At 37.6% G+C, this 16,409-nt stretch overlaps 1 protein-coding gene across 5 annotated transcripts in view; it reads left to right on the top strand.

The window, feature by feature from the left end:
* NEMF (nuclear export mediator factor) overlaps nucleotides 1–16,409 on the top strand; it is a 69,225-nt gene that overhangs the window by 34,790 nt on the left and 18,026 nt on the right. For all 5 annotated transcript variants that reach the window (XR_013521196.1, XM_054239912.2, XM_002753876.7 and 2 more), the window contains exons 17-23: nucleotides 5,841–5,944; nucleotides 6,630–6,692; nucleotides 10,879–10,991; nucleotides 13,446–13,503; nucleotides 14,019–14,077; nucleotides 14,172–14,292; nucleotides 15,755–16,034. Coding sequence is in view for 4 of the 5 variants with exons in the window: in XM_054239912.2 (XP_054095887.2) it covers nucleotides 5,841–5,944; nucleotides 6,630–6,692; nucleotides 10,879–10,991; nucleotides 13,446–13,503; nucleotides 14,019–14,077; nucleotides 14,172–14,292; nucleotides 15,755–16,034 (798 nt within the window). In the remaining variant the exon portion in view is untranslated. The remainder of the gene's footprint in view (nucleotides 1–5,840; nucleotides 5,945–6,629; nucleotides 6,693–10,878; nucleotides 10,992–13,445; nucleotides 13,504–14,018; nucleotides 14,078–14,171; nucleotides 14,293–15,754; nucleotides 16,035–16,409) is intronic.

Here is a 16,409-nt window from a genome sequence, read left to right as displayed (position 1 = left end):
TTAGAATATACCTTTAAAAAAAATTAATGTTTCCACCCTAGTTTCTTTTAGCTCTCTGAGAATAGTTTCGATGTATTATATTTTTTTTAGTATTCTTTTCTTGCAAGTCTCTGTCTTCTCCAAGTTGTTTCTTTTTAACTTTTATTTAATTACATATATTTAGGCTGGGCACGGTAGCAGTCACACTTGTAATCCTAGCACTTTGGGAGGCCAAGACGGAGGATCACTTGAGGTTAGGAGTTCGAGACCAACCTGGCCAATATGGTGAAATCCTGCCTCTACTAAAAACACAAAAAATTAGACAAGCCTGGTGGTGGGTGCCTGTAATCCCAGCTACTAGGGAGACTGAAGCATGAGAATCTCTTGAACTTGGGAGGCAGAGGTTTCAGTGAGCCGAGGTCGTGTCACTACACTCCAGCCTGGAGGACAGAGCAAGACTCTGTCTCAAAAGAAAAAAAATTCTCTAAGGAGATTCTTTGTCTAGATCTCTCAAAGACAAAAGTTAAAAGTCATGCAGTCCCCCAACCCCACCACACATACTGATTGGAGACCAGAAGTTAATCGGTTTGGCAGACATACTCCTTTCTTTTCTTAACATGGCAGCAGTCTTTCCACAATTGATTACACACTTAAAAACATGATCATCGTTTTCATCTCCTGGAGAGTGTTAATGAGAGGAAAGGGGCCAGCATTACCTCTTTGTCGTTGTTGTTTTAGTAGGGATGGGCTCTTTTGGTGTTGCCCAGGCTGGTCTCAAACTTTGGGCTCAAGCGATCCTCCCACCTCAGCCTCCCAAAGTGCTGGGATTACAGGCCCTACCTGTAATTTTGTTTTCCTTTGAGACAGAGTCCTAGCTCTGTTGCCCATGCTGTAGTGCACTGGTGCGATCTTGGCTCACTGTAACCTTCGCCTCCCAGGCTCATGGAATTCTCCTGCCTCAGCCTCCCAAGTAGCTGGGACTACAGGTGTGCACCACCATGCCCAGCTAATTTTTGTATTTTTAGTAGAGATGGTATTTCACCATATTGGCCAGGCTTGTCTCAAATTCCTGACCCCAAGTGATCTGCCCTCCTCAGGCTCCCAAAGTGCTGGAATTATAGGCAATAGCCACCGCGCCCAGCCCATTATTACCTGTGGATGCAGTACTTTCAGAATCTGAAATGGAGAGGGTAAGGAACTTAAGCAGAGTCATACAGTGACCATAGGACAGCCCATAAGTGCTGACAGCTTTGAAGAATGACTCTGTCCTGGCACCAAACTCAAAAGGTATTCATTAACTTTTCTTTGAGCCATAAAAAGGATCAAATGTGTCATTTCAAAACACACAAACACACACACACACACACACACACACACACACACACACACACACACTCGTCTGCTGTCCAACAAAAGCAAACGAGGGGCCAGGCGTGGTGGCTCATGCCTGTAATCTCAGCCCTTTGGGAGGCTGACGTGCGTGGATCACAAGGTCAGGAGTTTGAGACCAGTTTGGCCACTATGGTGAAACTCTGTCTCTACTAAAAATACAAAAAGTAGCTGGGTATGGTGGCTGCAGCCTGTAACAATCCGGAAGGCTGAGGCAGAAGAATCATTTGTACCCGGGAGGGGAGGTTTCAGTGAGCTAAGATCGAGCCACTGCACTCCAGCCTGGGTGGCAGAATGAGACTCCATCTTAAAAAAAAGAAAAAGCAAAAGCAAATCGGTGGCTGAAGTAGCTCTCTGAGCCTCTGAAAACATTTCCTGAAGATAAATTAGCTAATGGGTATCACATTCTACACTCTTGAAGCAAGTGAAGGGAAGGTACTAGATAGATGCTCACAAACAAAAACATGGGTACATGCAATCACTCTGCCTAAGGGACATCAGCATTCAGAACTCTCTCCTTTTCAGGTAGTTTCTATTTTTGTAAGAAAAGAAAAAGTTAAAGCATTTACATATAAAGGTAGGGATAGGCTGGGTGCAGTGACTCATGCCTGTAATCCCAGTACTTTGGGAGTCCATAGGTGGGTGGATCACCTGAGGTGAAGAGTTTGAGACCAGCCTGGGCAACAAACCAGACCAGATCAGGCGAAACTCATCTCTAGAAAAAATACAAAAATCAGCTAGATGTGGTGGCACACAACGGTGGTCCCACTTCTCTGGGCGACAGAGTGAGACTCCATCTCAAAAAAGAAATAGATATACTTATATATAAATATATATTATATAAATATATATTACGTTTGTATATGCATATATAATATATATGGATATATATTATATGCTTAAACATATAAAATACTTATAAATATATGTTATATTTATATATAAATATATATTAAATACTTATACTTATATATAAATATATACTTATATATAAATATGTTTATATATAAATATATATTCATATATTATGTATATATTTCTTCTGAGAGAGAGATTTTTTTTTTTGAGAGTCTGTCTGTCGCCCAGGCTGGAGTGCAGTGTCATGGTCTTGGCTCACTGAAACGTCTGCCTCCCAGACTCCAGTGATCCTCCTACCTCAGCCTCTCAAGTAGCTGGGACCACAGGTGTGTGCCATATCATCTAGGTAATTTTTGTATTTTTTGTAGAGACAGGGTTTCACCTGGGGTGTGTGTGTGTGTATGTGTACACACACATTTGTGTATATATATACACACATATATGCATATATATATATATATATATATATATATATATATAAAAATATAGACAGGGTTTTGCCTGAGATATATATATGTATATATGTATGTATGTATTTATATTTAAGGTCTGCAGTATGTTTTTATTATATACATATGCATAATGAAATTATTAATATGGTCAAGTATATTAACATATTTATTGTCTCACAGAGTTACTCTGTTTTTTGTGTGTGTGTGGTAAGAGCACTTAAAAATCTCTCTTAGTGGCCGGGTGTGGTGGCTCACGCCTGTAATCAGCTCTTTGGGAGGCCGAGGTAGGTGGATCACCTGAGGTCAGGAGTTCTAGACCAGCCTGACCAATATGGAGAAACCACGTCTCTACTAAAAATACAAAATTAGCCGGGCATGGTGGTACATGCCTGTAATCCTAGCTACTCAGGAGGCTGAGGCAGGAGAATCGCTTGAACCCATGAGGCAGAGGTTGTGGTGAGCCGAGATGGTGCCATTGCACTCTAGCCTGGACAACAAGAGTGAAACTCCATCTTAAACAAACAAAATCTCTCTTAGCAAATTCCCAATATATAATACAGTGTTATTAATTATATTCCTCATGCCATACATTAGATGTCTTTAGTTACTTATCTTATGTAACTGTAACTTGATATTTTTTGATATACCCACAACAGCCCTACCGTACCCTTCTTTTTTTTTCTTTTCTTTTGGAGATGGAGTCTCACTGTGTTGCACAGGCTGCTGAGTAGCTGGGAATACAAGTGTTTTCTTTTAAATGTTTCTTTTGTCTTCAGCCTTCATATTAGAGACTTTTGTTAATGTCTGAAGCTCCTTGATTGTCTATTTAACGTTTTACATTTTACAGTAGATTATTAAAATGCTGATTGGAAGTTCCCTGGGTGGTTGAGCTTGTGAAATGATCTGTCTTGGCCATTTTTTGTGGAATCCTCATTGTCCAGCCCTTTTCCTGTTGAGCTAGTCTCATTTCCCAGAAAAGATTCTTTTTCTCTCCTGCTTTGTAAGGTGAAGACCTGGCCATTGCAGCATTTGGGGAGCCCAGTGGGAATAATAGGCTGAGAGTCTTAGGATCCAGTAATTCATTTACTTAGTTGCTGTGTTTTACATACATTACTTCTGATTATAGCTGTGCCACATTTACTCTTGTCCAGAGATCTTCTTTATACCCTTTCTAGAGAAATTAACCTCTGGCCTTGTTAGGAAATGGAATAGAATTAGCTGGAAAGATGTATGGAACTAACTGCTTCTTGAACAGACTTTTAGCCAGTCCTGTTTTCATTCCCATCTTAAACTCTGTTTCCCTTAAGTACTTGTGCTGCTGTTTCTTTAGCCTTTTATGAATTTTACATTGTAAATTTAGTTGTTGCTTTTTTCACCATCAGCTTAGGATTCAGCTTCTTGAGTCTGATCACTTGTTTTCCAGCTTTCAAGATTTGTTTCTATTTGTCTCTTCTCCTTCTCTGATTGACATCTCTGTTGATGAATAGGATTATCCTGTAATTTTTATTTCTTATAATGTTCTTGTTAGGTATTGGTATCAAGGTCATATTGTCTCATAAAACAAGTTGGAAAGTACTCCTTTTTCAGCTGTTATTAAATATCTCATGAAATTTACCTGCAAAGCTGAGTAGTCGTGGAGTTTTCTTTGGGAAAGCTTTTCATTGCAGATTCAGTTTTTTAGTATATGTAAGGATTGTTCAAATTTCCTAGTTTTGGTTAGCGGTGTTTTTTTTGTTTTTGTTTTTGTTTTTTTTTTTTTGAGATGAAATCTCACTCTGTCACCCAGGCTGGAGGTGCAATGGTGTGATCTCAGCTCACTGAAACCTCTGCCTCCTGGGTTCAAGAGATTCTCCTGCCTCAGCCTCTTGAGTAGCTGGAACTACAGGTGTGTGCCACCACTCCTGGCTAATTTTTTATAGTTTTAGTAGAGATAGTTTTACCATGTTAGCTATGATGGTCTCAATCTGCTAACCTTGTGATCTGCCCGGCCTCCGAAAGTGCTGGGATTACAGGTGTCAGCCACCTTGCTTGGCTGGTAAGCAGTATTTTTTTAAAAGAGTTTGTCTGAAGTTTAAAATATGTTGGCAGAAAGTTTATAATATTCCTCTGCAAATATGTCTGATGCTCCTTTTACTTCTGCCAGTTTTTGCTTTTTATTTTATTATTATTTTTGAGACAGACTTTGACTCTGTTGCTCAGGCTAGAATGCAGTGACATGATCTCAGCTCACTGAAACCTCCATCTCCCAAGTTCAAGTGATACTACTGCCTCAGCCTCCCGAGTAGCTGGGATTACAGGTGCCCACGACCATGCCCAGCTTATTTTTGTATTTTTAGTAGAGACAGGGTTTCACCATGTTGGCCAGTATGGTCTTGATCTCCTGACCTCATGATCCACTTGCCTCAGCCTCCCAAAGTACGGGGATTACAGGTGTGAGCCATTGCACCTGGCTCAGTCTACCATTTTTAACCAGAATTTTTAAAAATCGTGGATTAAGTCATACAGAAGATAATCTCCATAGTCATATATAATGTAGCAAGTATTTATATTCCTCTGTCTTGCATGTCATTTTCTAAATGTCATACAGATATATACTCTATACTTTCTATCCTGCAAGTATTAATCATGAAAACCCAAGTTACTTTGTCTTTTTTGAGAAAAGTTACAGTTTTACCCTTCTAAAGACAATTTTTGGTATTTTGTATTTTAAGAAATATAAAGAATATCATACCTAAAAATTAAGTATGTTCATTTATTGAGAACAGAGTCGGAAAACATTTCTTATCAGTGGTCTAAAGCCTATTCAGTGCTTCACTGAAAGAAAGCTAAACCTGAGGACCATATGACATTTTATACTTTGGCTTTATGTAATTTATTGTTATAAGTTACTGAGTTTAAGAAGGCTGGGTGGGGTAAGGGGATAACTTTTTTAAAACATAGAATTTAATTTGTTCTTTTTAAGACTGTCTTAAGAATATCCTAGAGCAATTTGTGTTACAGGTTTTTAGTAAGATTCAGCTTGATGCCTTAAAATAAATTACATCATCAACTTGTCTTAACCTACACAGGCAAGATAGCTTCCTATTTTGTTTTGTTTGCAAAAAGTGTATGAATTTAGGCAGCTATAAAGAAAAGTTAACTATTTTTCTTTCATTTTGGTAGGTTTGAGAAATTTCTGTGGTTCATTAGCTCAGAGAACTATCTAATTATAGGTGGACGAGATCAGCAACAGAATGAAATAATTGTGAAAAGATACTTGACACCAGGTAGGTAAGATTAAAATATGGAAAAATTTTCTCTTAAATGATTGTATCAGTCAGTATTAGGCATTGATTTCATTGTCGCAATCCTTTCTTTTGTTTGCTAGATTTAACTAGTAGAAAGATTTAATACATGATGGTTCATGGTTTGCTGAATATGTGTTTTGATGCTTAGATCTTAAGAGAGTATTCCTAAAGTGGTACTACTGAGCTAATCTGCGGTGTTGGACTTTCGATGTTGTATTACATATTCGTCCAAAGTCATTGTGGGTCAAATTTTTAAAAGCTTACTGTTGCGGTGTTAAAGTTTGCAATCATTTTTCACATTTAGAATTAGGACTTGGCCAGGTGCAGTGGCTAACACCTGTAATCCCACCCACTTTGGGAGACCAAGGCAGGCAGATCACCTGAGGTCAGGAGTCCAAGATCAGCCTGGCCAACATGGTGAAACCCTGTCTCTAAAAATACCTAAAAAATTAGCTGGGTGTGGTGGTGCACACCTGTAATCCCAGCTATTCAGGATGCTGAGGGAGGCTGAGGTGGGAGAGTCACTTGAACCTGGGCGGTGGAGGTTGCAGTGAGCCGAGATTGTGCCACTGCACTCCAGCCTGGGTGACAGAGCGAGACTCCATCTCAAAAAAAAAAAAGAATTAGAACTTAAAATGTCATTTTCTATTTTTCTGTATTTAAGGCGACATTTATGTACATGCTGATCTTCATGGAGCTACTAGCTGTGTAATTAAGAATCCAACAGGTAATACATTTCTTTCTATTCAGAATTCCTGTTCCTTTCTTTAATTTTTAATGTGACTGTAAGACAAATATTAATAGAGGACCTAATGTGGTGTCTCACGCCTGTAATCCCAGCACTTTGGGAGGCTGAAATGTGAGGGTTGTTTGAGACCAGACTAGGCAAGAAAGTGAAACCCCATCTCTACAAAACTTTTTTTAAAAGCTGGGTGCAGTGCCACACACCTGTAGTCCCAGCTATAGAAAGTTGAGCTAGGATGATCAGCTTGGGTCACAGAGTGACACACACACACACACACAGATATAATGACAAAAGGATCAGTCTATCAAGAAGTTATAGCAATTATAAACATATGTGCCTCTAATAACAGAGCCCTAGAATACGTGAAGGAAACATGACAGAAATGAAGGGAGGAAGAGCTAGTTCTACAATAATAATGGAGGACTTCAATACCCAACTTTCAGTCTTAGATAGAATAACTGTACACAGAATCAGCAAGGAAATGGAAGACTTGAACAGCATTATAATCTAATCTAATAGACATCTCTAGAATACTCTGCGTAACAACAGCAGAATACAGGTTGAGTATCCTATCTAAAATACTTGGGACCAGAAGTGTTTTTAGATTTTGGAGTATTTGCATTAATACTTACTAGTTGAGCATCCCAAATCCAAAAATCAGAAATTCAAAATGCTCCAAAATGCTTCTAGCGAACTGCAGTGAGCATTGTCTTTGAGTCATCATGCTGCACTAAAATGTTACAGATTTCGGAGCATTTTGGATTTTCAGATTTGGGATGTTCAATCTGTATTTATTCTTCTTAAGTGCATGTGAAATATTCTCTGGGGTAGATCATAGGATAGTCTATAAAACAAGCCTCAGTACATTTAAAACTATTGAAATTAGACAAAGTAAGTTTTCTGACTTATATAATGGGGTGACATTAGAAACCAATAATAGAAGAAAATGTTTTAAATTCATAAGTATGAATTAAATTAAATACCATAGTTATAAATAACCAGTGGAACAAAGAGGAAGTGCAAAAGATGTCACCAAACTCTTTGAGATAAATGAAATGAAAATACAATTTATCAAAACTTATGAGATGCAGGAAGAGCAGCCCTTGGGGGCAATGGTTTATAGCTGTAAATGCCAGTATTTGAAAAGAGGAAAGATCTCAGATCAGTAACCTGACTTTGCACCTTAAGCAAAGAGAAGGAAGAAAATAATAAAGATTAGAGTGAAGGCCGGGCACGGTGGCTCAAGCCTGTAATCCCAGCACTTTGGGAGGCCGAGGCGGGTGGATCATGAGGTCAAGATATCGAGACTATCCTGGTCAAAATGGTGAAACCCCGTTTCTCCTAAAGATACAAAAAAAATAATTAGCTGGGCATGGTAGCGCGTGCCTATAATCCCAGCTACCCAGGAGGCTGAGGCAGGAGAATTGCCTGAACCCAGGAGGCGGAGGTTGTGGTGAGCCGAGATCGCGCCATTGCACTCCAGCCTGGGTAACAAGAGCGAAACTCCGTCTCAAAAAAAAAAAGATTAGAGTGAAAATGAATAAAACAGAATAGGAAAAAAAATAGAGAAAATGAACAAAACCCAAGTTGGTTCTTTGAAAAGATAAACAAAATTGATAAACCCTTGGCTGGACTGACCAAGAAAATAGAGGATTCACATTCCTAAAATCAGGAATGAGATAGGGAACTTTACTACTGACTTTACAGTTATCACAAGGATTATAAGGGAATATATGCCAACAGATTATATAACCAAATGAAGTGGACAAATTTGTAGAAAGATACAAACTAGTAAAACTGACTCAAGAAAAAACAAAGAATTGAAGTAAACCTGTAAGTACAGAGATTGGATTAATAATAAATAAAATTAAAAAAAAAATACTCATCAAAGAAAACCGTAGGCCAGATGGCTTCATTGGTGAATTATACCAATAAGGTTGAATGCCAGTTCTTCGCAAACTTCCAAAAAAATAGGATTAACGGGAACACTTTCTAACTCATTCTACAAGGCAGTATTACAAAACCAAAGATAACACAAGAAAACTACAGACCAATACCAGTTGTAAATATAGACACAAAAATATTTGACAGAATATTAGCAAATTGAATCTAAGAGCATATTAAAGGGATTGTATACCATGACAAAGTAGTTTATCTCAGGAATGAAAGAAAGGTTTGTTCAGTATATGGAAATTAATGTGATATAGTCTAGTAATAAAGGACAGAAAACATACATGATTATCTCAACTGATGAAGAAAAACTATTTGACAAAATTCATCATCTGTTTGTGGTAAAAAACACTCAGCAAACTAGGAGTAGAAGGGAAATTCCTCAACTTGGTAAACAAGCATTTATTAAAAACTCACAGCTAACAATCATGATTAATACTGAAAGATTGGATGCTTTCCTCCTCCCATGAGGAACAAGACAAGTATGTTTGTTCTTGCCATTTCTATTTAACATCATACTGGTGATTCTATCTAGGTCATTAGGCAATGAAAAGAAAAATTACCCAAATTAGGCAAAAGTAAACCCTGTGTTTACAGTTGATACGATCACACACATTTAAAAAACCTAAAGAATCCACCGTAAGTTATCAGAGCTAATAAACAAGTTGAGCAATGTCCAGTATATGAGATCAATAAACAAAAATCAGTTGTATTTCTATACACTACCAACGAACAATCTGAAAAGGAAATTAATAAAACAATTCAATGTATGATAGCATTAAGAAAGAGACCAGGCACAGTGTCTTATGCCTATAATCACAGCACTTTGGGAGGCTAAGGCCGGGAGATCACCTGAGGTCAGGAGTTCGAGACCAGCTTGGCCAACATGGCAAAAGCCATCTCTACTAAACATACAAAAAAATTAGCCAGGCGTGGTGGCAGTTGCCTGTAATCTCAGCTATTTGGGAGGCTGAGGCAAGAGAATTGCTTGAACTTGGGGGTTGGGGGTTGCAGTGAGCTGAGATAGCGCCACTGCACTCCAGCCTGGGTGACAAGAGAGAGACTCCATCATTAAAAAAAAGTCACAGGATACCACTTTATATATACCCACTAAGATGATTATAATGAAAAAATAGACAATAACAGATGTTGGTGATGATGCTGGAGAAAATAGAATACTGCTGGTGGGAATGGAACATGATACAGCTGCTGTGGCAGTTCCAAAAAATGTTAAACATAATTGACCCAGCAATTCCTCTCTTAGGTATATACCCAAGATAAGCAAAGGTATATATCCACACAAAACTTATTTGCTGCAGGTATTGATAGCAGCATTATTTATAATAGCCAAGAAATGGAAACAATTCATATGTCATTCAATTAATGAATGAACAAAATGTAGTGTATCCACATAATGGAATATTATTCAGACTTAAAAAGAACAGAAGTACTTATGTGTGCTTTTAACATGGATGAGTCTTGAAAGCATTAAGCTAAGTGAAAGAAGCCAAACATAAAACACTATGTATAATTACATTAAAAAAAAATTTTCTCCCCTCCCCGTATTAATTACATTTATATGAAATGTCCAAAATGGGCAAAACCATAGAGACAGAAAATAGATTAATGATTGCCAGGGCCTGGGTACAGAGGAGAAATGGGGTGTGGCTAGTAATGAATATAGGGTTTCTTCTCTGGGGTGATGAAAATGTTCTGGAATTAAATGGTGTTGATCGTCACACAACATTATGAATATGCAAAAAGCCATTGAACTGTATACTTTACAGGGGTAAAATTTATGGCATATGAATTATACCCCAATTTTAAAATATTTTGAATCTAACCATAAGAGACATAACTATTCATATGCTCTTCATTTTGATGATTCAGCCAATCTATTTTAATTTTGGAAGTCTTCAAACATTAAATGGATTTCTCTAAATTATCTTTTCTGGAGTGAAGTTAGAATTATTGATGGAGACGGTATTTCTTCTCTGACATGTGTTATTTACATAGGTCATTTAAAAGCTTGCTCTGTAAATAGCAATATTAAAAATACATTTTTAATGTAAATAGTAGCTTTTTATAATGGTGAAATAAAAACATACTAGTATTTAAGATACATGAATGACTTTGTCATGCAGGTATGTGATTTTCATACCTTGCTCTGGAGAAAGTCCATACTTTGGTATTGAAACATTATGGATTGTTATTCCAGGAGAACCCATTCCCCCACGGACCTTGACTGAAGCTGGCACAATGGCACTTTGCTACAGTGCTGCTTGGGATGCACGAGTTATCACTAGTGCTTGGTGGGTGTACCATCATCAGGTAATAAGGGCTGTTGTCCTTTTTCTTAACTTACTAAGAGCTACTGTGTGCCAAATTTTCAGAGCATAGAAGTAAATAAAGCAGACAAGGCTCTACCTTGATAGAGCTGACATTTTGTTGGTAGAGGAAAATATGTACATAAATGTCTGTCAGGTAATAAGCGCCATAAAATATGTATTTTTAAAAGCAGGGAAGGGGATAGAGAGTGATAGGGGCCACCATTTTGGATGAGGTATTGGGAGAACCTTTCTGGGAAGGTAGGATTTGAGCAGAGAAGTAAATGAAGAGAGTGATTCTCACAGTTATACAGGATAAAGAGTGTTCCAGTTATTATTGATCATTATTGGCATACTGACCTAAAAGGCCTTTCTCCTGCTCATCTTTGTTGGAATATTCTGAATTCTCTTGGGCCCTTCCAGAAAAGTAGGTATATCCTGTTTTTTTTGTTTGTTTGTTTGTTTTGTTTTGTATGTACTTGGTTTTAGTAATTGCCCTTCTTTGTGGTTAATGATGTTATTGTGTGTTTATATATATATATATATACATATATATATATATATATGTATATATTTTTTTTCTTTGTAGAGGTGGGGTTTTACCATGTTGGCCAGGTTGTTCTCTAACTCCTGACCTCAAGTGATCCTCTCATCTCAGCCTCCCAAAGTGCTGGGATTATAGGGGTGAACCACGGCACCTAGCCAGTGCTGTTCAGTTTAGTGATACTTCGTTCTGTATTTGACCTCACATTGCTATTGATTTCTTATTATACTTTTGAGAATTATAATTTAGTACTTTTACAAGTTTCTAAAGCTGTACAGCAGGATAAAGAGTTCAATTTCACTATACTCGCTTAGATTTAGTTTCATTATCTGCTGTGCTGTGATATTGTCATATTGGGGGATTATAAATTGCTACCTCAATACTGTTATAAAAGTGGTTTTAATTCTTTTATTAAGAAAATTTTTAGAATGAAATTTAGTGTGTTTTTAATCCCTTGCTGGTTTGATGTTGTTGTTTGTTTTTGATGGAGTCTTGCTCTGTTGCCCAGACTGGAGTGCAGTGGCACAATCTCTGCTCACTGCAGCCTCTGCCTCCTGGGTTTAAGTGATTCTCCTGCCTCTGCCTCCCACGTAGCTGGGATCACAGGCGTGCGCCACCACACCTAGCTAATTTTTCTATTTTTGTGGAGATGAGGTTTTGCCATCTTGGCTAGGCTTGTCTCAAACTCCTGGCCTCAGTGATCCTCCTCCCTCTGTCTCCCAAAGTGCTGGGATTGCAGGCGTGAGCTAACACACCTGGCCCCTTGAAATTTTAATAACTATGACTAATAAAGTTACTCTCAAGATTTGGGGGTTTCACAGATGTATAAAAATTTTTTTTAATTGTGGGATAAAGTTTATTCACTTTCTGTTTTGCCAAACTAAGATATATTTTTTTTCATCTGCTATCATTTTTATTTTGTAAAGCAAAAGGTTCCTTTATTGTTAAAAACAGTATCTTAGAAAAAGATTTTATTTAGTAAATAGAGCTTTCTTTTAGTAAACATAGCTTTATGATAAGCACATTAAACTATCCTTAGTTTTCTCATTATATCTCACGTTGGAAGAGATGAGTGGACCAGTTCTGGTTGTCATCATTGCTGGGCGTGGTGGCTCACACCTGTAATCCCAGCACTTTAGGAGGCCAAGGCAGGCGGATCACAAGGTCAGGAGTTTAAGACCAGCCTGGCCAACATAGTGAAACCCTATCTACTAAAAATACAAAAACTAGCCAGCATAGTGGTACATGCCCATAATCCCAGTTCCTTGGGAGGCTGAGGCAGGAAAATCTCTTAAACCCATGAGGTGGAGGTTGTAATGAGCCAAGGTGTGCTACTGCACTCTAGCGTGGGCAACAGAGTGAGACTTTGTCTCAAAAAAATTAGATAAAATTGGCCGGGTGTGGTGGCTCATGCCTGTAATCCCAGCACTTTGGGAGGCCGAGGCAGGCAGATCACCTGAGGTACAGGAGTGTGAGACCAGCCTGACCAACATGGAGAAACCCCATCTTTACTAAAAATACAAAAAATTAGCGGAAGGTGGTGGCGCATGTCTGTAATCCGAGCTACTCAGGAGGCTGAGGTAGGAGAATCACTTGAACCTGGGAGGCAGAGGTGTGGTAAGCTGAGATCACGCCATTGCACTCCAGCCTGGGCAAGAAGAGTGAAACTCTGTCTCAAAAAAGAAAAAAAAGAAAATTATTGATGTAGTGAATCCTTTGTTATTTCTTTGTTACTTCCAAAGGGTTATCTGTCATTACACGGATTATCTTTTCCCTTCAGTATTGAGAATTTTTGCTAAATTATAAACTTTTTAGGAGGCAGTGTGGCTTGCTTGACTCTGACTTTACTTTCTTCTCAAGTTTAAAAAAAATCCAGCGTATTTTAAATGATAAAAATATTATTGTGTTCTTCAGGTGTCTAAAACAGCACCAACTGGAGAATATTTGACAACTGGAAGCTTCATGATAAGAGGTAATGACTTGACGGGAAAAATATCCCTACACTTGTTAGTGGATTATGGAGACAGGTTTGAGGACAATTTACAAATACTCTCAGAACAGAAACTAATTACCCAGTTTTCCTATATGAAGTCTGTTATGAAGTAAGGAAATTTTTGCCTTGATGTGGCAAGTTGACCATTTGTCATATCTTCTTCTTGTATATTTTATTGAGGGAAATGCACTTTCACAGAGTTTAGTTATAAGGGTAGGAAAGTATATCCCAAACTTATTTCTGAAAATAGAATATTCAGGGTCTGACTAACCCAGAAAATATCAGACCAAGCATGTATTTTTTTCCTTCTTAATAACTGTTCCCTATACATACGGCCCAGTTCTATAAATGGGAAATGTTATTCATGACACAGTAAAAGACAAAATGGATGTGACAATTTAATGTCATCTGACACTAATTTTTTGTTGTTGTTTTGCAAGCAAAAACTGGAGAAAATTGATTTTTAAAGCATCTATGTACATTATCTTTTGTAGGAAAAAAGAATTTTCTTCCTCCTTCATATCTAATGATGGGGTTTAGCTTCCTGTTTAAGGTACTCTTCAGCTTCTTGGTTATTTATCTATTTTTTCCTGATTTTCATTAGTCTTATCTAAAGCTCCATCACTGAAAAATAACTCTTTCTTTAGGTAGATGAGTCTTGTGTTTGGAGACATCGGGGTGAGCGAAAAGTCAGAGTACAGGATGAAGACATGGAGACACTGGCAAGTTGCACAAGTGAACTCATATCAGAAGAAATGGAACGATTAGGTAGTTTATAGACTTTAAGAAATTAGCTTGTGATTTTTTTGTTATTTAGTTTTGCTTCTAAATCCTTAGATTATGTCTCTTTTGGGATAATCTAAATATCAAAAAATACCCCAAAACTCAAAGTACTTGCTGTCAGTTTTACTGAATTTTGTTTTTGGAAATGCTAAATATACTTATTTTAGTGAATTTAAAATTATTTATTGGGCCGGGCGTTGTGGCTCATGCCTGTAATTTCAGCTCTTTGGGAGGCCAAGGCAGGTGGATTGTTTGAGCTCAGCTCAGGAGTTTGACACCAGCCTGGGCAACATGGCAAAACCCCATCTCTACAAAAAAAAAATCAGCCAGGCGTTGTGAGCGCCTGTAGTCCCAGCTATTCAAGAGACTGAGGTGGGAGGATTGCTTGAACCTGGGAGACAGAGGTTACAGTGAGCCTAAGATTCACCACTGCCACTGCACTCTAATCTGGGCAACAGAATGAGACTCTGTCTCAAAAAAAAAAAAAAAAAAAAAAAAGGTAATTGGATCCATACTAACATACTTTAATACATGTTTATATAGTGAAACTTCAGTGTTTAATGGGTAATGCATAAATGTGTTTAACAAAGATAGACTTGGGTAAGTGTGGATTAGCATTTACTTTTGGATTTAGGAATTAGAAGTGATAGATGAATTTATAACAAGTGCACTTTCTCATATGAGAATTTGGCTTGATTTAATGAAATATTTGTTTAAGTAGAGAGCAATTATAGTTGCTGGAATAAATTTACCTGTCTACTTAAGGGAACGAGGGAAAATACTCTCTCTAAACTACTTTTGTAGTTATTCTCTCTCCTAAGGTCATTGCTTTTTACAGGTAATATTGCATTGTCTCATTTACTATTACTGTTGTTCTGCAAGGTTCCATTGATTGAGGCTCGCCGTGTCCCTGGGATTATATAAAGTGCCTTATTTGCATTATTTTTTATTCTCACAACCACCCTTGTCAGATGAGTGGTGGCATTTCATTTTGCAGATGAAGCAGTAGTGCAGGTGAACACTACTATTAGACAGTGTTCATTTTGCAAAAGAATGAGCACCTGCTATGTGTGAGTTATATAACATGTATTTAAGTTTTCATGTGCAAATTATAAAAGCAACAGTTACACAACTGATTTTACTGTGTTGCTTTTTGGAAATATCCAACTAAGGCAAAGTTATAGTTTTCCTTGTTGAAAGGGTAGCAGTGTCCAAAGAAATTTCCTGTGGTAAAGGATCTTGGAGATCATTTAATTCAACCTATTCATGATACAGGCTATTCTTTTGTTTAAGAGTAGTACCCTTTGGGAATGATCAGGCATTTTTCTGGTGATCTTCTGGAGAAATATGGGAGAGACAGTCAATGGAATATTTTTATGAAGTTTTCAGGAAATCACCTGGCTTGGTTGGTAGTCCCACACTGACTTTCCTTATGGTAATTCCACAGATGGAGGTGACACTAGCAGTGAGGAGGATAAAGAGGAACATGAAACTCCTCCTGTAGACGTAGAACTCATGACTCAGGTTGACCAAGAGGATATCACTGTTCAGAGTGGTAGAGATGAACTAAATGAGGAACTCATTCAGGAAGAAAGCTCTGAAGATGAAGGAGAATATGAAGAGGTTAGAAAAGATCAGGATCTTGTTGGTGAAATGAAGGATGAAGGGGAAGAGACATTAAATTATCCTGATACTACCATTGACTTGTCTCACCTTCAGCCTCAAAGGTAATTAAAAAATCTAATTTTAGGTATTATTGTGTAAGCTGAGAATGATGATGAGGTAATCCCTACAAAGATAATACCAAAATTGACATCAGTACTTTTACCCTCCATTGTCTTATTACTTTTTCACCATTTGATTGGGTCTCTGCAAAGAAATTTCCAGAACCATGGTAGAAAAATACAGTGAATATAAAGTGGCCAAACTAGATCCAAGTAGAAACAAGTAAATGGTTATAAATGCTAAAAACATAACAAAGGCAGTTCCATCAAAGAAATGTGTTAGTCTATATATTGTCTCACAGATCATCAGGTGAATAGTCCTTAGTTATAAATGCATTATTAATGGGGTAATTCAGAACAGCCTAGGAGTCAGATCAG

Source organism: Callithrix jacchus, chromosome 8, assembly GCF_049354715.1.
Source record: "Callithrix jacchus isolate 240 chromosome 8, calJac240_pri, whole genome shotgun sequence".
Taxonomy (NCBI): Eukaryota; Metazoa; Chordata; class Mammalia; order Primates; family Cebidae; genus Callithrix; species Callithrix jacchus.
This window is presented reverse-complemented; position numbering and strand designations above follow the sequence as displayed.